Source organism: Rana temporaria, chromosome 9 (genome assembly GCF_905171775.1).
Source record: "Rana temporaria chromosome 9, aRanTem1.1, whole genome shotgun sequence".
NCBI lineage: Eukaryota > Metazoa > Chordata > Amphibia > Anura > Ranidae > Rana > Rana temporaria.
Genome location: NC_053497.1, coordinates 177,648,706 through 177,672,375, shown reverse-complemented (window position 1 = coordinate 177,672,375; position 23,670 = coordinate 177,648,706). Strand labels below are relative to the sequence as shown.

General features: G+C 46.9%; 1 protein-coding gene across 1 annotated transcript in view; it reads right to left on the bottom strand.

Annotated features, from left to right (window-relative positions):
- Nucleotides 1-23,670, bottom strand: part of OCRL (OCRL inositol polyphosphate-5-phosphatase) — a 71,611-nt gene that overhangs the window by 32,064 nt on the left and 15,877 nt on the right. The window contains exons 4-10 of the mRNA XM_040325312.1: nucleotides 18,424-18,538; nucleotides 14,662-14,824; nucleotides 12,907-13,008; nucleotides 10,953-11,067; nucleotides 5,834-5,950; nucleotides 2,922-3,109; nucleotides 556-667 (exon numbers count right to left, since the gene is read on the bottom strand). Of these exons, the coding sequence (XP_040181246.1) occupies nucleotides 556-667; nucleotides 2,922-3,109; nucleotides 5,834-5,950; nucleotides 10,953-11,067; nucleotides 12,907-13,008; nucleotides 14,662-14,824; nucleotides 18,424-18,538 (912 nt within the window). The remainder of the gene's footprint in view (nucleotides 1-555; nucleotides 668-2,921; nucleotides 3,110-5,833; nucleotides 5,951-10,952; nucleotides 11,068-12,906; nucleotides 13,009-14,661; nucleotides 14,825-18,423; nucleotides 18,539-23,670) is intronic.

The window sequence follows — 23,670 nt, the reverse complement described above, 5'->3', positions numbered from 1 at the left end:
TTTTCAAAATTGTCGCTCTATTTTTGTTTATAGCGCAAAAAATAAAAACCGCAGAGGTGATCAAATACCACCAAAAGAAAGTTCTATTTGTGGAAAAAAAAAAGGACGCCAATTTTGTTTGGGAGCCGCGTCGCACGACCGCGCAATTGTCAGTTAAAGCAGCGCAGCGCCGAATCGCAAAAACTGGCCGGGTCCTTTACCCGCATAAAGGTCCGGGTCTTAAGTGGTTAAGGTGAAAAAACGTTTTCCTTTACAACCCCTTTAAGTGGTTAAGGAAGCTGCACGAGTTTCTGGTGGTTGATGACTTCATCTGTTTGGGATTTAGCTGTCTGAACTGCACCCAGATGGACGGACACGGGGAGGACGCGATGAGCGTTTCTCGTTTTTTATAAACATCTGAAGAGCCAATCATAACAGGACTGTAAATTTATACGGCCCATTTCCTTATTTATATTACATCCCTCTTACACCGGCCTTCTGAGGCACGCCTCTGAGCTGGCTGCAGACTTTTTCTCTTCCATCGTGCAATAAAAGATAAAATGCATTTTAATTTACCTGATCGAACTTCAGCAGAGTGTTAATGTCGTTTTTCGCAATCATGGTCTTTACTTCCGTGGCGTCGTATTTACAAAGCCTGTAGTTCAAGTCTCCTAACCAAATCACCGCGCTGCGAGCAAAAAGAGGGACAAAACCGTGTTATTTCCCGACAGCAAAGCTTACCACTGCTAAGAAAGTGTTTATAGAGGAGTCTACAGAGAAAAAAAGGCACAGAAAATATCTCTAAATGAGGGATAAAAGGAACAAATGTTTAATGAATAAATAATTTTAACATATTCCTAATATGTGGCTGCTGTCCCATTTACTTGTATGGGAAAGTCTTCTGTTCTCTTTGTATTGCTTCCTTTGTGTGAAATCCCTGGTGTTCCTGCCAGTCCCTCTGCTTTCCTAATTAAAAACTGACCACACAAAGCAGGATAGCACAGCATGGTCAGTTCTCTAGCTATGCTGGGAACTCGGCCTGCTCTCCTCCAATGATCAGATTTGTCCTGACACGCCCCCGTTGCACAGCCATTCACTGGGAAAGCTCAGTATGCTGTTGCTGCTTCTCCAGAGAACAGAGGGTGATCAAAAAGAGGGAAAGGGTATTTTTTTACTAGAGACACGGTTCCATTTGCTGGTGTATTGATAAGCCTTTTTATTACCTTTGTTTGTGAGCAGGGAATTATGGGGTCCCTTACACAGCTTCAGGCATGGGCCCCCTGGAGCAGAGAACTGGGGGGGGGGGGGGGGGGGGTGCTGCCACCTCAAATTGAGAAGCGGGGCTTTGGGTGCTAACGAACAAAAAAGGGGGTGATATATATATATATATATATATATATATATAAAAAAAGGGGGGTAGCCTGCCGGGGCCCTGGGGACCTTTAATAATATATATATAAATAAAAAAAGTAACAATTAAAAATAAATAAATAAATAAGGGGGGGGGGTGGGGGGGTTGCCATCCGGGGCACTGGGGACCTCTGGGCACTTTAATAATAATTTAAAAAAAATTGAAAATATATATATATACATATATAAAAAAAAAGTAACAATTTTTTTTAAATAAAAAAATAAAAAAAATAAAAATAAGCCTGGAGACCTCCAGGCCCTTTAATAATAATAAATATATATATATATAAAAAGTAACAATTTTTTTATAAAAATAAATAAATAAGGGGGGGGGGGGGTTGCCATCCGGGGCCCTGGGGACCTCTGGGCCCTTTAACAAATATATATATATATATATGTTGATTTAAAAAAAAAACCTGCAGGATTTAATAGAAGTCTATGGCTAACCACAGCAAACCTGCAGGATATAATAGAAGTCTATGGCCAAGCGCAGCAACCCCGCAGAAAAGCTGCAGGTACTCCGCACTGCATCCGCGATGGTCTTATACCGCAGGGCTTCACACTGACCTGAAGATCTCTCTCCTGCTGCTGGCAGCACCCTGGAGACGGCTAGCCGCGATAAGGAGGTGGAGTGCAGTTGGTATCACTCCGCTTGGGACAGGAGACGGTGTTCTGTCGAGAACAGCCCCCTATCAAATAGAGCCCCCTCATGCCCAGGACGGAGCCGCACTCCAGCTGAGTTGCTGATCAGCTGGAGTGACGTGAACAGGGCGCAAGCGCACATCGTAGGAGGTATCTCTGGGCACAATTGAAACCTATACAAACAGCGGGGGGGGGACCGTAGTTCTCACATTGTGCCTCACTGTTGCGGGGCAGCTTTACAGTGTGCTGATGGTCCGGTTTCCCCGCTGCTTGTATAGGTTTAAAATTGTGGCTGCGAAATAGTATCTCCCATCGAGAGATACCTCCTACGATGTGCGCATGCGTCCATGGTTACGTCAGCCCAGCTGGTCGGGCTAATCAGCAGTTGTGCTATGATGTACGGCGCATGCGCAGTTCGTACCGGGCACTATTCGATGGGGGGGGGGCACTTCTCAACAGAACACCAACACTATAGAGGATACATAGGGTTATGCGACTCTTCCTCCCCACTTTACACGTAGTCCCTCTGCTCGATTCTCTGGAATGGCGGCGTAACAAGCTTAGACCGTGTCCTTCCAAGTCACCTGTCCACAATCTTCTGATAGATCGCGATCAACTGGTTGCCGATCCCCCCACTGGGTGTAAAGCAGGCGTCTCAAACTGGCGGCCCTCCAGCTGTTGCAAAACTACAAGTCCAATGAGGCATTGCAAGAATGACAGTTACCAGCATGACTCCCACAGGCAGAGGCATGATGGGACTTGTAGTTTTACAACAGCTGGAGGGCCACCAGTTTGAGACCCTTGGTGTAAAGTGATCGATTCCATAAAAAGCGGACAGATAAGACAATACTCCTGAACATGACAAGGGCTGGCACAGGAAAAGCACTTACTCGTGTTTCATGATATTCAGGGAGGGGACGTTCTGGTCTGGGAGGGAGAAGTTGAGCCGTGCGCAGATATCCTTATAATCTTGATTGCGTCTCTCAAAATCTTCCACGTGTGCCGCCAAGTGAGAGTTCACAAAACAGAAGGACGTGTTGTGGAAGACGAACCTGACGGCTACGCCTCCTTTGTTACCCTAAAGAGGGGGAAACGAGACGCACGTTATATAAAAGTGACACGTGCCGGGGGGGGAGGGGGATATTCTTTAAGTTACATAGTAGGTGAGGTTGAAAAAAGACACAAGCCCATCGAGTCCAACCTATGTGTGTGATTATATGTCAGTATAACATTGTATATCGCTGTATGTTGTGGTCGTTCAGATGCTTATCTTATAGTTTCTTGAAAACATCGATGACCCCCGCTGAGATCACCGCCTGTGGAAGGGAATTCCACATCCTTGGCACTCTTACAGTAAAGAACCCTCTACGTAGTTTAAGATTAAACCTCTTTTCTTCTAATTTTAATGAGTGGCCGCGTGTCTTGTTATCCACTTAAGGACCGCCGCACCCATATATACGTCTGCAGAATGGCATGGCACGAGGGTGTACATGTACGTCCCCTTTAAGAGCCCAGCCGTGGGTCACGTGGCGCGCTCGTTACCCAGTCCCAAGCTCCGTGACCGTCCCCGCGGGAACCCTGGACCTGATCGGTCGGGTCACAAAGAAGAAGAACGGGGAGAGGTAAGTGTAAACAAACCTCTCCCGTGCTTCCTAGTGAGACTGACACTGATCGTCTGTTCCCTGTCATAGGGGACGATCAGTGACGTCACCCACTAAGCCACGCCCCCTAACAGTAAGAATCACTCCCTTAGGTCACACTTAACCCCTACAGCTAGATAGAAGAAAAAAAAAATAGATGCTGGGAAAACACACATAGCTAGATTCAGAGACAGTTACGCCGGCGTATCAGTAAATACGCCATCGTAACTCTGAATCTATGCCGTCGTAAATTTAAGCGTATTCTGGAAACCAGATATGCTTAAATTAGGCTAAGATACGAGCGGCGCAAGTCTCCTACGCCGTCGTATCTTAGGGTGCATATTTACGCTGGCCGCTAGGTGGCGCTTTCGTTGAGTTCGGCGTAGAATATGCAAATGACTAGATATGCCGATTCAGAAACGTACGTGCGCCCGGCGCATTTGTTTACGTAAGGCTTTTTCCGGCGTAAAGTTAGTCGAACAAATAGCTGGCCTAGCCAATGTTAAGTATGGCCGTCGTTCCCGCGTCAAAATTTTTAAATTTTACGTTGTTTGCGTAAGTCGTCCGTGAATGGGGCTGGACGTAATTTACGTTCACGTCGAAACCAATACGTCCTTGCGGTGTACTTTGGAGCAATGCACACTGGGATATGTACACGGACGGCGCATGCGCCGTTCGTTAAAAACGTCAATCACCTCGGGTCACCAGTCATTAACATAAAACACGCCCCCCTGTTCCACATTTGAATTAGGCGCGCTTAGGCCCGCCCATTTACGCTACGCCGCCGTAACTCAGGAGGCAAGTGCTTTGTGAGTACAGTACTTGCCTCTCTGACTTACGGCGGCGTAGCGTAAATACGATACGCTACGCCGACTTACTAATACGCCGCCGTACCTGAATCTAGCCCCAAATCTTTACTCTGATCCACCTCTGTGCATATGCCAAATGAATCCTTGTGCACCCTCCACCTGACGTACCCTCACCTCAAAGCTTTGCCACCCATACTCCAAGTACTTGACTGGTAGGACACTTGTAGGACTCCAAAGTTGCTCGACTTTGGATGGGTAGGACTTGGATGCGACTTTGGCTTTGACCAAAGATAATGGACAGCTATTGCCTGCAAAACATTCAGCTACGACTTTTAAGGGTTAAAATTGAGGTCTATGGCCCTCAAGTTGCATGAAAGTCAGACCAAAGTAGTGGATGAACTACTTTGAAGTCGCACATCTATGAATGGCTACCATTGGAAAACGTTGGGTACGACTTGTCACCTGACTTTAATGTCCAAAGTCGGATGACAAATCGTTCAAGTGTGAAAACGCACTTACACCCCCACTGACACTTGTGCGCCTTGTCATATGACTTTAAACATCAAAGTCAAATGACAAGTCATACCCCATGTTATACAATGATAGCCATTCATATATGTGCGACTTCAAAGTAGTTCATGCACTACTTTGGTCTGACTTTAATGCAACTTGAGCTCCATAGACTTACATTTTAACCCTCAAGCGTAGCACGGAAGTCGAACCTGAATGTTTTGCATGCAACAGTTGTCCATTATCTTTGGTCAAAGTCTCAAGTCCTACCCATCCAAAGTTGCATCCCAAAGTCGAGCTACTTTGGAGTCCTACAAGTGTCCTACCAGCCAAGTACTTGGAGTATGGGTGGCAACAAAAGTACCCAGAGGAGACTCACACAAGCACAGGAAGAATATGGAACATGCAGCACTTTGGTCCGACGTTCATGCAACTTGAGGACCATAGACGTCAATGTTAACCTTCAAAAGTAGCATGAAAGTCGTACCTGAATGTTTTACATGCAACAGTGGGTCCAACTTTGCAGAGGGACAACAAGTCACATCCAAGTCGCACCCATCCAAAATTGCATCAAAGCTGCGTCAGTTGCAAGGCTTTTGAGTCATATAAGTGTGAATGGAGTCCTACTGGCCCCTGTCTAAACTGGTCCTAGTGTGTGTATGTATGCATGTAATGCATAAACAGACAATAAAAATTGATTGCAATCTCCTAGAGGACAGGGACGGGTGCACAGTGTATAAAGTATGCTCTAGTCTCCTCTTGCAGTGCATGAATAACGCAAAGCAATATCTTCACATATCTCTGCAATGGCTGCGGTGATGCCACCTGACGTAGATTATTTACCATTTTTCCCATAATCCCCGTGCCTAAAGACTCAGCCGCAACCTCCTGGATGTGCTTGAAGTGTTCCTTCCTGGCGAACACCAGCATCATCATTCCCACAAGCCTGATCAGACGGATCTGAAAGACACAAAACACATATAAAAAGGTCAGCATGATGAAGTGTTTACAGTAAGCCAATGTGCCAACTAGTGTTATTACAATGGTAAAGCTCCGGCATTTATTGGGCGCTAGCAAGGGTAAGAACCTCGCTCAGGGTTTACTCAGGGGCGGACTGACCATTGGGGCTCTCGGGCACTGCTCGAGGGCCCCATGCCACTAGGGGGCCCCCCATCAGGGTTGCCAGGCTCAATAAAACCAGGCACAGTATGTAAAAAAATCCTTGATATGTCAGAAACCGACATGCTTTTGATGTGAAAATCCTGAGATTTTAGCTGCACTGCCTCCTGGCGTGGTGGCCATCTTTAAGCCCGGGGGGCCCATAATCTTCTATTTCCCAGGGGCCCCATGAGTTGTCAGTCCGCCCCTGGGTTTACTTGATGTTTGTTTCCACATTGCAGAGGATTTCCCCTCAATTCCGGTCTGTGGGTCACAGTGATGGAGAATCTCGGCACCCCAGATGTTTTGGAACTACATTTCCCATGATGCTCACCTACACTGCAGAGTGCATGAGCATCATGGGAAATGTAGTTCCAAAACATCTGGGGTGCCGAGGTTCGCCGTCATCGACATAGGATGTACGGGGGAATTCAACATGCGACAGCGGACACTGGAATAGAGGACCCCAGTGGGAGATCTACGCTCACCTCCTGTTTGGAGGACTTTGCGATTCCTCTGTCACTGGGACAAGAAGGGAGTGTGAACCTGCTGAATGAAAGCAAAGGCAGGGTAAAGCTCTTCCCTGCTCTAACTAAAAAACACAAAGCCATCTGGCCAGTGGTTGTAAAAAAAAAAAAAAAAAAACACAAAAGCTACTGTTCCCTTATAGCAGGTTACACAGTACAGTGCTTGTGTTGTCTAACCTGTCCCTCTCTAAGCTGTAAAAACAAACCTGGCTGATCCTGCCTGTTCCTGTATCATCCTTGGTGCGCTGACCATGGTAATCATGGCTGCTGATCCCCCAATTAGTGTGGTCAGTTTACGTGCCTCCGTCATGCCGCTGCTCTCCTCTCCACTCCCCTTCCCTCCCTGCCTGTCAGCTCCTGTGTGAGCCGTCTCTGCCCCCTCTTCTGCCGCCATTAGTGGTAAAGTAAACTAAATTAAAAGCCCCCCTCTTGTATGCAGTCATCCTACACTGTGCAAGTGTTTATGGAAAACTATGCCTCTAAATACCTTTTTTCAGATCGGTTTTGGCCGGTCACCTGACTTTCAACCGCGTTTCTCCCCTATCTAAGAGCTACAGCGGGAAGCGCAGACCCCAGAGTCCCCATACTTAACTGAGCCCCATCTTCATTCAGCGACATGCACGAAAACAGTGCCCCCCCAGGTCTCTTCCTCCTCATTTGGCACTGGCAGGTTTCACACTGAGCCGGTAGTGTAACTGTGAAACTGACATGTAACTGAATGCACAGAGAGAGAGGAGCTGTCAAATTCAGGCTGTTTAAGAAAGGGGCGGGGCCATATACATGTAGCAGCCCGCTGAGAACCCATCGGCTGTTTGATAGCTGCAGGGTCCCGTCCACCCCAGGTCCCACCCAACCCGACATCAATGCTCAATTTTGACAGCTCATCTCTCTCCATTCAGTTACAGATCAGTTTCACACACCGCGGCACGGCGCAGCTCTGCCAACAGAGTGTGGAGAAGGGAGGAGGAATGTGGGCATAGTGGGTCAGTGTTAAATATCGGGCCAATTTGGATAATATTAATTCGACCTCTAATATATATCTATCGATATCTATCTCGATCTCTCTATGGATATCTCTCTGTCTCATCTCTATCTATCAATATCTATCTATCGATATCTATCCATCTATCTATATCTATCTATCTCATCTCTATCTTATCTCTATCTATCAATATCTATCTATCTATCCATCTATCTATATCTATCTCTATATCTATCTATCGATATCTTTTCCAACTTCTATCGATCGATATCTATCTCATCTCTATCTATCTATCAATATCTATCTATCAATATCTATCTATCGATATCTATATCTATCGATAACTAATCTCTATCTATCCATATATCAATATCTATCCATCTATCGATATCTATCCATCTATCGATATCTATCCATCTATCGATATCTATCCATCTATCGATATCTATATCCATCTATCGATATCTATCCATCTATCGATATCTATCCATCTATCGATATCTATCCATCTATCGATATCTATCCATCTATCGATATCTATCCATCTATCGATATCTATCCATCTATCGATATCTATATCTATCTATCTATCGATATCTATATCTATCTATTGATATCTATCCATCTATTGATATCTATCCATCTATTGATATCTATCCATCTATTGATATCTATCCATCTATTGATATCTATCCATCTATCGATATCTATCCATCTATCTATCTATCCATCCATCCATCCATCCATCCATCCATCTATCTATCTATCGATATCTATATCTATCAATATCTATCGATATCTATCTATCGATATCTATATCCATCTATCGATATCTATATCCATCTATCGATATCTATATCCATCTATCGATATCTATCCATCTATCGATATCTATCTATCTATCGATATCTATATCTATCGATATCTATATCTATCGATATCTATATCTATCGATATCTATATCTATCTATTGATATCTATCGATATCGATATCTATCTCTATCTATCGATATCTATATCTATCAATATCTATCGATATCTATCTATCGATATCTATATCCATCTATCGATATCTATATCCATCTATCGATATCTATATCCATCTATCGATATCTATATCCATCTATCGATATCTATATCCATCTATCGATATCTATATCCATCTATCGATATCTATATCCATCTATCGATATCTATTTATCCATCTGTATCTATCTATCTATATCTATCTCTCCATCTATCGATATCCATCTATCGATATCTATATCCATCGATATCTATATCTATCCATCTATCGAAACCTATATATCGATATCTATCGAAACCTATATCTCTCTCTCTATATATATATATATCCCCATCTATCTATCTCTCTCTCTATATATATATATATATATACACACACACACACACACACACATATATATTTGATGGGCACCGATAAGCTGCGCTTTTTAAATGGCAAAAGACTTATTAGATACCAAGTGCAGCCATTACATTGGCGAAACAAAAAGATTACATCTAGAGCGTCCCCATAAGTCGGTGAAGCTTGCAGATACAAGCATTTATGAATCTTAATGTTCCCGGAGTCCACAAGCTCCGGTGAGTTTGAAAACACGGCGGCCCGAAGTGAGTCTTAGAATGAGTAATGAATTTTCAGAAGGAAGTCAGCCGTGGCAGCCTACAATTACCACTCATGATAGATTTCCTTTAAAAAGAAAGACCAAAAATAGAAAAGCTTTCATAACAATTGTGCAGATTGCAGAAGACGACTACAAAATGCTTCCCATTCCTGACATCGCTGACTTTGATCTTCACTCTCTTGAGTACTGCACTGGCTGAAGAATGTTCAGCATTCAATGCGTCTGGCGGTGTTCAGATTCCGTGCTAGGCGCAGTGTGTTTCCATCTGCAGGCCGCTATTTCATTGGTGTTCCCTGCAGCCGGTGTGTAGAACCAGAGCACACTCAAGCCGGCCATAGACCGATCTCAATGTGTTTGGTTCCTGAATTTCAATCCATGTATGGGCAGGGCTGGTTGGGCTGAAATCAATCGCTCAAAATCGACCGCAGTACAACCAGCCCGTTGGTCTTATTTTCTTTGTTTTCGATCGCTGATGGAGGCTATAGCCAGCAGCAGTGATCAGTGTATTCCGATAGCTGGGATTTTTTTTTTTTGAGACTGTCACTTTAAGGCCTCACGCACACTGGATATTTTTACCACTGTTGTTAGCCAATGGCTCCTGCTAATGTTCAAATCCCAAGCTCATTACATGTAAACAAACTTGCTGGTTATCGGCATTCCTTTCCTCACGCTGTGTCTCGCAGTGTGAGGGGAGGAGCGTAAGTAACCGTCAAATGCGACAGGGGACTTTTAGTGCAGCTCATCAGTGCCACCCATCAGTACAGCTCATCAGTGCCACCCATCAGAACAGCTCATCAGTACAGCTCATCAGTGCCACCCATCAGTGCCGCCCACCAGTGCAGCTCATCAGTGCCGCCCACCAGTGCAGCTCATCAGTGCCGCCCACCAGTGCAGCTCATCAGTGCAGCTCATCAGTGCCGCCCACCAGTGCAGCTCATCAGTGCCGCCCACCAGTGCAGCTCATCAGTGCCGCCCACCAGTGCAGCTCATCAGTGCCGCCCACCAGTGCAGCTCATCAGTGCCGCTCATCAGTGCCGCCCACCAGTGCAGCTCATCAGTGCCGCCCACCAGTGCAGCTCTTCAGTGCCGCCCACCAGTGCAGCTCATCAGTGCCACCCACCAGTGCAGCTCATCAGTGCCACCCACCAGTGCAGCTCATCAGTGCCACCCACCAGTGCAGCTCATCAGTGCCGCCCATCAGTGCAGCCCATCAGTGCAGCCCATCAGTGCCTTTCAGTGAAGCTCATCAGTGCCTTTCAGTGCAGCTCATCAGTGCCCATTGGTGAAAAAGAAATAAAATACTTATTTGCAAAACAGAGACCATTTTTACCATTTGTTTAGCAGACAATAGAGAAAACCCCAGTGGTGATTAAATCCCAGCATTGGAAAGCTCTGTCTGCCTCAAAAAAAACGCAAAATACATACAATCATAAGAGTACAGTATTGTATGACCGCGCAATTGTCATTCAAAGAGTGACAGCGCTGAAAGCTGAAGATTGGCCTGGGCAGGAAGGAGGTGAAAGTGCCCCCCGGTATTGAAGGGGTTAAGCAACATGCACAGTAAATGTTTCCATTTGAATGTCTCACGCCCCGATCTGACTGCATTCCCCCTGCAGGGCTGTCCTCCGGCCTAGCAGCGTCTATAGACTCACTTTCTTATATTTGGCTTTGGGGTGGAGGCTCTTCTCCACAGCCTCCAGCCACTCCTGTTCCTTTCCCGAGTCGAAGTAGAAGAAAGCTTCTGTGCTGAGGTCCAGCTCCTGGAATCTGAAAACACACATGGCATTATATCAGAGTCGTGCCTCACCATTCACAAACAACCAATACGTCTGAGAGGACCTCTATGTGCACCACGCGGGCGGGCGGGCCTCGGACACACGTCACCTCAACCACTCACCCAACAAAAACAACCCGTGAAAAAACACTTCACATAAAGGAGGTCAGAGAATGTGAGAATCACTAAAACAGACCTTCACGTAAAATGTCATGTTGCGCCACCCTGCCTCGTCCACCCCCCCCCCCCCCCCAACATGCTAAAAAATATCAATTCCACAATCTCGCAGAATAGTTTTTCATGCCCCCAGGAATGCGTAGATGTGCTGCAGGGCAGGTCCCAAAAAAGCCTTGAGACATATATGTACATGCGCCATCTGCACATGTGCATGGTCTCCCACACATGTGCAGAGACGCCTGATTGCGTCCATGCATTAGACCCTCTCCCCTCCTTGTTGCCGGCACACGTCCGCTCTCCTCCCCTCCTTGTTGCCGACACACGGCCGCTCTCCTCCCCTCCTTGTTGCCGACACACGGCCGCTCTCCTCCCCTCCTTGTTGCCGACACACGGCCGCTCTCCTCCCCTCCTTGTTGCCGACACACGGCCGCTCTCCTCCCCTCCTTGTTGCCGACACACGTCCGCTCTCCTCCCCTCCTTTTGTTGCCGACACACGTCCGCTCTCCTCCCCTCCTTGTTGCCGACACACGTCCGCTCTCCTCCCCTCCTTGTTGCCGACACACGTCCGCTCTCCTCCCCTCCTTTTGTTGCCGACACACGTCCGCTCTCCTCCCCTCCTTGTTGCCGACACACGTCCGCTCTCCTCCCCTCCTTGTTGCCGACACACGTCCGCTCTCCTCCCCTCCTTGTTGCCGACACACGTCCGCTCTCCTCCCCACCTTTTGTTGCCGGCACACGTCCGCTCTCCTCCCCTCCTTGTTTCCGACACACGTCCGCTCTCCTCCCCTCCTTGTTGCCGACACACGTCCGCTCTCCTCCCCTCCTTGTTGCCGACACACGTCCGCTCTCCTCCCCTCCTTGTTGCCGACACACGTCCGCTCTCCTCCCCTCCTTGTTGCAGACACACGTCCGCTCTCCTCCCCTCCTTGTTGCCGACACACGTCCGCTCTCCTCCCCTCCTTGTTGCCGACACACGTCCGCTCGCCTCCCCTCCTTGTTGCCGACACACGTCCGCTCGCCTCCCCTCTTTGTTGCCGACACACGTCCGCTCGCCTCCCCTCCTTGTTGCCGACACACGTCCGCTCGCCTCCCCTCCTTGTTGCCGACACACGTCCACTCTCCACCCCTCCTTGTTGCCGACACACGTCCGCTCGCCTCCCCTCCTTGTTGCCGACACACGTCCGCTCTCCTCCCCTCCTTGTTGGCGACACACGTCCGCTCTCCTCCCCTCCTTGTTGCCGACACACGTCCGCTCGCCTCCCCTCCTTGTTGGCGACACACGACCGCTCTCCTCCTTAATTTTTTTTAGGGTCTACTTTCAGAAAATGTATGTCTTGGGGGTTTTATGTAATCTTCAGGCCTAAAATTACTTTAAGCATGTGTGCAAAAAAAAAATATATAAAAAATAAAAGCAATAACAGCTCTGGCAGTAAAAGGGTTAAAAACACTTGCACCTGGATGATTCTCCACAGGAGAATGTTTGTGAAAACTCAAATTTTCTACTTTTATAATTAGACCACATAGTCTATAACAACCCTGAATTGTAAAGAGGTCCATGGACATGCAGAAACTTATTAAAGTAAAGCAATTTTTATGCATTAAAATAATATGGAATAAAAAAAAACAAGAAAACAAAAACAAATGTCCATGCTCACCCAACGACGTAGACATCAGGGGGATCTGGATCGGCGTGCAGCCAGGGTTCTAATCCGCCATCTGGAGACTGACCATTTACATTCCACGTCCCTATAAAGAATCTAAAAGACAGGATGGGACATTCCTCAGCAGCGCGGTCACACACAGCTGTGTTCTCTGCAATCTCAACAGCCAAGGGGATTCACAAACAGGCCTCAGTTTAATGTAAAGGATGAATCTCGTAACATTCCTTCACTGCAGAAGACCCTGGAAGCCGGATACAGGCCGCTAAAAGCCTTCTTCAACCAATTCCTCTCCAGAAGCGATTCAGTTCGCATGCGCCGCGCTTTATAAGTTTTTCATTCATTCATTCATTCAGAAGATTCCCCCCCCCCCCACTTCTTTTTTTATTTGGCACCGCGCTACTTTATGCGGAGCTCCACCCAAAAGTTTCTGTCCAAACCAGGTACCCACTCCCACTTCTGGGTAAGATCGCCGCACAGCGATCTATGAAATTTCCGCTCCCCCCTCCCCTTTTTACTTGTCTTCCTCCGGCCGGGAACGGGCACGCCAACTCTAGCTAGTGTCTTGTGTCCTGATTGGATAGATTGATAGCAGCGCAGCCATTGGCTCCCGTTGCTGTCAATCAATCCAAAGACACTAGCGCCGGGGGGCGGGGCCAAGTCCTGCTTTGTAAAAGCTGGACTTGGGAGTGCGCCCACACAGGTGTGCACCAAGGAGAGTGCTTCTCCAGGCCGATGCAAGGAGGAGCTACCAGGCCCGCCGGGGGACCCCAGAAGGGGAGGATTGGTGCCACTCAAAACGAACTGCACAGTGGAGGTAAGTATACCATGTATCTTATTTTAAAAATGAACAAGTCGGGGAAAGCTACAGACTATACTGCTGTACCCGGTTTGGGGAAAACACCAGAGCGCAGGAGGTTTTGTTGTGTTTTTGATTGACAGCCGCCAGAGCCAATGGCGCCGCTGCTGTGTCTCAGCCAATTAGGAGTTTCCCAGAAGACTTAGACATTTGTGGACATCGCTGAAGAGAAATGGGGTTCAGGTAAGTAATAAGGGGGGTGCTGGGGAGGCTGCTACACAGATTTTTTTCATCTTAATGCATAGAATGCCTTAAGATAAAAAAAAAAACGTTCTACCTTTACAACTTCTTTAATAAAAGTCAGCGGCTACAAAAAGTGTAGCTGCCGACTTTTAATAAACACACACTCACCTGTCCCACGGTCCAGGGAAGTGCCCGCCCGAAGCCTCGTTTCTCTCCCCGGAGCTGGCATCACGAGTGTGGGCAGCTTGTGGCTTTACAGCCGGGTGCACGCTGCGCGTCCCGAATGGCCGATCAATCTTCTGGGGCGTATGACGTGTCCCAGAAGATTTCAAGAAGGGAAAGGAAGAGTCGCCTAGGCGGGACGAGCGGAAGTGGGTACCTGTCAAAACCAGGAAACCCCCTTCCCCCGGGGAATTAGGAGTGGATTAGGAGTCCTTAAAGCGGAAGCTCCACTTTTGGGTGGAACTCCGCTTTAACTCAAAAATGTTAAGGGCCAGTTCACACCATTTTTTTTTTCTGAAACTGGAATGCACTGGTGTGAACTATGCCATTGGAAACCTTCTACCTTACTTTCAATGCGTTTTGATGCCGAAAAAAATGGCGGAGGACTGGTGTGAACTGGCCTTGAGTCTCTCAGGCTAATGCTCGGGCCCCCCCCCCAGCCTATCTACGCCACACAGAAAGATACCCCCCCCCTCCAATCCACATACTTGTAGTTCTCAATGTTGACATATTCGTTCTCCTTCTTGGTCAGGATGTGCTTTATCAGTCCTTCCCTCTGCCCCGACTGGCTGGCCGGCACAAACAGTTTCCGCATGGTGTTGGACATTTGTGGCTTTTCCCGCGCGGGGGGGGTCTCTCGTCTGAGAAAGCCTGCAAAGAGGAGAAGAATGAGAACCCCGGGGGGGGGGGGCACAATACAGGGTGAGCTCTCAGGAGGGAAATCATTCTGCACATGCTGCAAAACACAAGAAGAAAAGCCGAGGTCGGCAAATCAATTAAAGCTGAACTCCGGCCTTCCCTTCAGTTGTACCGGCTCCTCTCCTGGACTGAAACGGCTTTCTCTGATTTCACTGCACGCTGTGAGCTTCTCACAATGTGCATTAGAAGCTGCAGCAAGTCAGACAGGGATCATGTGAACTAGGGTTGTCCAGATACCGATACCAGTATCGGTATCGGTACCGATACCGAGTATTTGCGGGAGTACTCGTACTCGCGCAAATACCCCCGATACCTAAATAGAATACTTTCCCCCCCCTTTGCCCCCCCCGCCGCTGCATCGCGCCGCCGTATCGAGGGACATGGCTAGAGGGACATTGCTGCATATGTGAGGGACATGGCTAGAGGGACATTGCTGCATATGTGAGGGACATGGCTGCATATGTGAGGGACATGGCTAGAGGGACATGGCTGCATATGTGAGGGACATGGCTAGAGGGACATTGCTGCATATGTGAGGGACATGGCTAGAGGGACATTGCTGCATATGTGAGGGACATGGCTAGAGGGACATGGCTGCATATGTGAGGGACATGGCTAGAGGGACATGGCTGCATATGTGAGGGACATGGCTAGAGGGACATGGCTGCATATGTGAGGGACATGGCTAGAGGGACATGGCTGCATATGTGAGGGACATGGCTAGAGGGACATGGCTGCATATGTGGGGGACATGGCTGCATATGGGGGGACATGGCTGCATTTGGGGACACATTTAAAAAAAGTATCGGTATTCGGTATCGGCGACTACTTGAAAAAAAGTATCGGTACTTGTACTCGGTCCTAAAAAAGTGGTATCGGGACAACCCTAATGTGAACACTGTGATTGGATGTGACAGTGGTCACATGACTGGCAGCCGGTCGCGCCGACTATCGATCATTCGTGAGGGCGGAGAGCTGTCTGACAGATCAGTCTCTGTGCTCCAGTGAGCGCTCCCTCAGCAGAAACATTCGCCACCCAGTCCCGCATATTTGCAGCGCGTGGGCGGTAAAGCACGCCCCTCTACGCAGGTGGCAATAGGTTAATTCTGGTGTTTTCACCCAAGTAGACTAGAACCTTCAGGGCCTGGTGCAAGAAACCATGAAGGACCCCCCTGGCTCCCTACTGGGGGCCCTTTACTCCCATTGTAGGACCCTTTATTATGATCCTGCAGCAGGCCACCTTCCTGCCGTCTTGTGGTTCGGTGAAATATCACAGATCTAAACAGAACCCTGATGTCTCACTTTTAAGACCAAGAAAGGGATTGAGGACAGATTTATCAGTCCATTTCTCTGCAACCTCAGCTGCACAGAATGAATGAACAGGAAAACCTCTCTGTATAGAGCTTCCCGTTCATTTATAAACTGAGGCATATGATATCTCACCATCTATCATATCATCTCTCTCTCTATATTATATATAGATCTATAGATAGATAGGTGATATGATAGATGGATGAATATGTCTATCTATCATATCACCTATCTATATCTTTCTATTTCTATTTATCTCTCTCTCTATATATCTATATAGATGGATATATCCATCTATTCTCTCTCTCTCTCTCTCTCTCTCTCTCTCTCTCTCTCTCTCGATAGATAGATAGATAGATAGATAGATAGATAAACCGAATTTATCGGCGTATACCGTGCACTTTTTTCCCCTTAAAATCGGGGGAAAATTGTGGGTGCGCGATATACGCCGATACCCCGCTGTCTCCGACATTGTCCGAGCCGAGTGTACTGCGCACTCGGCTCCGCCCGCAGCAACGCGAGGGGAGCCGAGAGGAGCCGATTACACAGGAAATTCGGCTCGCGGCAAAATCGAAAAAACGAACACCGGAGACGCTCACCTGGATGGAGGCCGCAGACGGACACCGCCAAAGCCGCAGACGGACCCCGCGCAATGAAGCCGCAGACGGACACCTACAAGGCCGCAGAAGGACGCCGGACAAGGCCGCCGATGGACTCAGGGCAAAAATGTAAGTTTTCTTTTTTACCTTGCTGAGCTTGGGGTGCGTGTTATACGCCGGGGCGTGGTATACCCCGATAAATACAGTATATATATCTATCTAAGAGAGAGAGAGAGAGAGAGAGATAGAGAGAGAGAGAGAGAGAGAGAGAGAGAGAGAGAGAGAGAGAGAGAGAGAGAGATATAAATAGATAGATATATCCATCTATCATATCACCTATCTATATAGATATATAGAGAGATAAATAGAAATAGAAAGATATAGAGATAGGTGATATGATAGATGGACATATTCATCCATCTATCATATCACCTATCTATCTATAGATCTATCTTTCGATATAGAGAAATATAGATATATAAATCTATATTGTATAGATATTATCTCTCTCTCTCTATATCTATCTATCTATAATCTCATCTATCTATATAGACATAGATTAAAAAAAAAAAAAAAAACACAGTCAGTCAGTGATCGCTTCCGATCACTGGCTCTATTCATTAAGACAATATAAAGGCCAGTAAATGACAAATTTACCAGCCCCTTCCCTGCTCTACATCCTGACAGATCCCTGCAGCAGACGGCAGGAGGTGGAAAACCAGCAGCGCTGTTGAGGGGGGGAAGGGAGCAGTATACTGAGCATGTGCCAGGGGAAGTACACTGAGCATGTGCCAGGGGGAGTACATACAGGGGACGCAGGGGAAAGGAAGCACACAGGGGCCCGGGGCAGTATACTGAGCATGTGCCAGGGGAAGTACATACAGGGGACGCAAGGGAAAGGAAGCACACAGGGGCCCGGGGCAGTATACTGAGCATGTGCCAGGGGAAGTACACTGAGCATGTGCCAGGGGGAGTACATACAGGGGACGCAGGGGAAAGGAAGCACACAGGGGCCCGGGGCAGTATACTGAGCATGTGCCAGGGGAAGTACACTGAGCATGTGCCAGGGGGAGTACATACAGGGGACGCAGGGGAAAGGAAGCACACAGGGGCCCGGGGCAGTATACTGAGCATGTGCCAGGGGAAGTACATACAGGGGACGCAGGGGAAAGGAAGCACACAGGGGCCCGGGGCAGTATACTGAGCATGTGCCAGGGGAAGTACATACAGGGGACACAGGGGAAAGGAAGCACACAGGGGCCCGGGGCAGTATACTTGGCATGTGCCAGGGGCATACATACAAGGGGAAGGGAAGCACACATGGGCTTGGAGTAGCAGGACAGGGATAGGGAGGCGGCGGGAGCGGTATGTAGAGGAACAGATGCCCTCCATTTCACTCCTGCAGCCGCTAAATGTCTGCGGGAGGGAGAGGAGGACAAGCGGGCATTCAGTGGAGGGATCAGTTACTCTACATGTCAACACCCCAACCGCTATATTTAGGAATACGGGGGGGGGGGGGGCGCTGCATGGGGCCAGGTTGCGATGGCGGCCCCTGCGTCCCCTGTATGTACGCCCCTGGAACATGCTCAGTTTATTGCTTAGGACTGATCAGGTTTACGTTAACATGCCAATATACATTACCTCCTTTCCAGCGGGGGTGGAGGTGGCGGCGGAGGCTCCCTGCGTGCCACTTGCTGGTTCTGTAGGTTTCTTCTGTTTTCAATATTTGTAAAGCTGTTTTCAAATCCCAAATTCCCTGAAAGATAAGAAAAGAAGAAGAAGGTTAGACAGCGCTGTACACCAGGGAGGGGTGAATCTGATGGGCATTTGTAATGGGAAGCACGGCTGCCGTAGTGCTAGTATTGTTATCTGGTAACCCAGGAGGGGGGTGCATGAGCTGTAGATGGACGTCAATATATACAAGGGTGGTGCTGATATTTCTGGACAGAGCTGTCAGTAAATCTGAGCAATTTAATGTAGAAGTCCGCGACCAGGCCATTTTTTGCTGTTCGGCACTGCGCTACTTTAACTGGCAATTGCGCGATCGTGCAACTCTGTACACAAATTACATTTTTATCATTTTCTTCACACAAATAGAGCTTTCTTTTGGTGGTATTCGATAACTTCTGGGTTTTTTATTTTTTTATTATATGAACGAAAAAATAATTTTAAAGATCTTTTTTACTTTCTGACATAAAACATATTCAATAAAAAAAGGAAAATATAATTTCTGCATAAATTTAGGCCAAAATATATTCTGCTACATACCAATAAGTTTACATTGATTGGTCTGTGTGAAAAAAAAATATGGTAGCTATACTGGAATTTGTATCCATTTATTGATTGTATATACTAGTATTGGCATTGACCAGTGACTAATAGTGGGACTGCGATGAGCAATCTGACACTAACTGACACTTTTTGGAAACTGACTAACTTCTACTGAGTCTCCAGTGACCAGTTAAAATACTATATACACCAGGGATATGCAAACGGTGGCCCTTCAGCTGTTGCAAAAACTACAAGTCCCATCACGCCTCTGCCTCTGGGTGTCGTGCTCAGGGCTGTCTTAATGAGGGGGCACTCCTGGGCACTGCCCAGGGGCCCTAGCTGCATGGGGGGGCCCCTGCACTTTCCCCAAAGCAGCTGGTCCTTGAGTCCACGCTGCCCCGTAATTGGGGGCCCCATGATGGCACTGAGAGTGATAGATACACAGGAGAGGCAGTCTGCCTCCTACCTACTTGATGTCTGTTTACCTTCACTGTCATCATTGTAGGGGTCCCAGAGCATTACTTTGCCCAGGGGCCCATGATGCTATTAAGACGGCCCTGGTCGTGCTTGTGGCTGTCAGTGTTCTATGCCTCATGGGACTTGTAGTTCTGCAACAGCTGGAGGGCCACTGTTTGACTTAGCAATAAAATCCCAATGGGTCTCGCTCCTGCAGGCTCATCACTGCCACCTGTTATTCCAGTAGAAGGTGGCAATGGGTGGGGATTGACGCGACGGAGAAATTAACTTAATGAAATCCCAATGGGTCCCGCTCCCAATGGGTCCCACCTATGCAGGCTCATCACTGCCACCTGTTATTCCAGTAGATGGTGGCAATGAGTGGCTTGACATGACTGAGCAATAAACTTAATGAAATCCCAATCAGTAATGCTCACCTGCTCCTGCAGGCTCATCACTGCCACCTTTTAATTAAGTAGATGGTGGCAACTGGTGGACTGAAGTGACTGAGCAATAAACCTAATTAAATCCCAATGTGTCCCGCTTCCAATGAATCTCACTTCCAATGGATCCCATTCCCAATGGATCCCACTCCTGCAGGCTCATCACTGCCACCTGTTATTCTAGTAGATGGTGGCAATGGTTGGATTGATGTGACTGAGCAAAAAACTTAATGAAATCCCAATGGGTTCTGTTCCCAATGGGTCATCACTGCCACCTGTTCTTCCAGTAGATGTGGCAATGGGTGGATTGTCGGGGCTGAGCAATAAACCTAATGAAATCCCAATTAGTACAGCTCACCATGGGTCCCGGTCCCAATGGATCTCTACTACCAATGGATCCCATTCCCAATGGATTCCCACTCCTGCAGGCTCATCACTGCCACCTTTTATTCCAGTAGATGGTGGCAACCTGTGGCTTGATGTGACTGAGCAATAAACCTAATGAAATCCCAATGGGTCCCACTCCTGCAGGCTCATCACTGCCACCTGTTATTCCAGTAGATGGTGGCAATGGGTAGATTGATGTGACCAAGCAATAAGCTTAATAAAAGCCCAATGTGTCCTGCTTCCAATGGATTCCACTCCTAATCCCAATTAGTACTGCTCACCATGGGTCCTGGTCCCAATGGGTCCCTCTCCTGCAGGCTCATCACTGCCACATGTTATTCCAGTAGATGATGGCAATGGGTGGATTAAAGTGACTGAGCAATAAACCTAATTAAATCCCAATGGGTCCCGCTCCCAATGGATCTCACTACCAATGGATCCCATTCCCAATGGGTCCCACTCTTGCAGGCTTTTCATTGCCACCTGTTAGTCCAGTAGATGGTGGCAATGGGAGGATTGACGTGACTGAGCAATGAACTTAATGAAATCCCGCCATTTTCACAGTCTATAAAAAGGACCAAAAAGCTACGTTGCCCGACTCCTACTTCCCAATCACCGACAATAAATCTTTTACGAGATTGCTCCCACAATGACATACAAGGTCCAAGTTGCTATGAATACATTATACAGAGGGTTATAATCGTGTCCCAGATTTATGACCTGGATAACACACCTGTGCATTGCAGCCTTGTAAATGTAATGAACAAGAGGAGCTTGTTAATATTTAAACTGCTGTATGTCCTGCATACATGAACTGTATCTACACACACATTGGGCCGGATTCAGAAAAGAGATACGCCAGCGTATCTCCTGATACGCCGTCGTATCTCGGAGTCCGGCCGTGGTATCTATGCGGCTGATTCATAGAATAAGGTTACGCATAGATCTCCCTAAGATACGACAGGTGTAAGTGACTTACACCTTCGGATCTTAGGCTGCAATCTCACGCTGGCCGATAGGTGGCGCTTCCGTTTGTATACGCGAGGAATATGCAAATGAGGAGTTACGCCGATTCAGAAACCAACAACAGCCCGGTGCTTTTTTTTACGTTGTTTGCGTTCGGCTTTTTCCGGCGTAAAGTTACCCCTGCTATAGGAGGGGTAAGTGCGGCGTATCCTATGTTAAGTATGGGCGTCGTTCCCGCGTCAAATTTTGAATTTTTTACGTCGTTTGCGCAAGTCGTTCGCGAATACGGATGGACGTAATTTACGTTCACGTTGAAAACAATGACGTCCTTGCGACGTCATTAAGAGCAATGCACGCTGGGACGCGCCTGATTTAAATTTTACACGCCCCCTACCCGCTAAATTTTAATTCGGCCGGGGGATTTCCGATACGCCGCCGCAACTTTACAGGCAAGTGCTTTCTGAATAAAGCACTTGCCTGAAAAACTTGCGGCGGCGTAACGTAAATCAGATAGGTGAGCGGATCTTTAGAAATCTAAAGATCTAAATCTAGCCCATTATCTATATCAGATAGCTGGTGACCCAGGTTTATTTTAAGGTACTAACAATCATAGATGTAAGTTATGCTGTAAAAGTGACAAATGAATTCCAAAATAGTAGAAATGGGGGGAAAAAAGCAATGTAAAAGTTTGAAGAAGGCCTCATATGCACATGACGTCAAAATGGAGCTTATAGTATATAAAAAATAAAAAAAAATATAGGATTTTTTGTACTCACCGTAAAATCCTTTTCTCTGTTGGACGGACACAGCTCCTTAAATCTTGACATTTGGGTAATGTTCCTGTTCATAGGAGAGGACACCTATGAACAGGAACATTAAATCTTGACATTTGGGTTATGTTCCTGTTGATAGGTGTCCTCTCCTATGAACAGGAACATTACCCAAATGTCAAGATTTAAGGAGCTGTGTCCGTCCATGGACGAAAAGAGAAACTAAAATTAGCTAAAGATTCACTAACAGGAACCCGTCTAATACACTAAAGTTTTGCCACCCACAGTAAATATCCAACAGCAGATACCACAAATACGCTATGGAATCCTCCAGATCCATGACACACACAGAGCTGAATCATCCCCACCCCTGCTGAACCACAAACCAATAAGAACATTGTTATTGGTCATCAAAGTGCTATCCATTGGTCTGTGGGATGGCAGGGGGTGTGGCAGAACACCAAGTCAGAGGAATGGCCCCAGTTCAGTAAGGGCTCATTCACATTAGCGGTGCAGTAAAATCCCACGCTTTTACCACCCCAAAACCGCTACCCGCTTTAGCTGCAGAGACAGGGACTGGGGGTATAGACATGCCACCATCACAGCAGGAATTATAATTAGGGTTGTCCCGATGCCACTTTTTTAAGACTGAGTACAAGTACCGATACTTTTTTTCAAGTACTCGCCAATACCGATTACCGATCCTTTTTTTAATGTCACGTGTCGTTTTTTTTTTTTTTTACAATGCTTTCTTTCTTTTTTCTTTTTTTAGGGGGGGAGTGGATGGTGTCAGTGTGTACAGGGCTGTGGAGTCGGTAGATAAATGTTTGGACTCCTAAATGTTGCGACAATCTAAATTTAGTAGGAGTCGGAGTTGGAGTTGGTGCATTGTTTGCCGACTCCAGGTACCCAAAATTTCCTCCGACTCCACAGCCCTGGTTTTTTATTTAAAGTGGAGTTCCACCCATAAATATAACATTACATCAGTAGTTTTAAAAAAATGTCATTAGTCCTTTAAGAAAAAAAAAAATGTTTTTAGATGCCTTCAAAGTGTTGTTGCTAGGCAGAATAGTTAATCTTCCCACTTCCTGCACCTAGGTGCTTAATGCTTCCTAACCTACACCGCACAGACTCCTGGGAATGTAGTGGGTGTAACTTTCCAGGAGTCTGTGCACTCCCCAGTCTCAAAGAATCATGTGACTTGGACAGCACAGGTGCTGAAACCTGATCTGACACTGCTTGTGCAGCACTGAGCATGTGCGAGATCTGCAAGGCTGAAATCCAGGAAGTCATACAGTCTGGCTTCATGATGCCCACACTTAAGATGGCCCCAGTCAATTTCTATTTTATAAAGTGTCTAAATGCTGTAACAACCTAACAAAACGGACCTTAGTTTACAGACTAACTTTACTAGAATACATTAAGCTTGTGTATTACAGGGGTATTTATATTTAAAAAGTGAAATTGTGTCCGGAACTCCGCTTTAAATTTTTATTATTTTTTTACAATTCTTTTTTTTTTTTATAATTTATTGCATTTTTTTTTCTTTTTTTTGTATCCCTGTTGGGGGGGCTTTGGTGAGATATTAGGGGTTT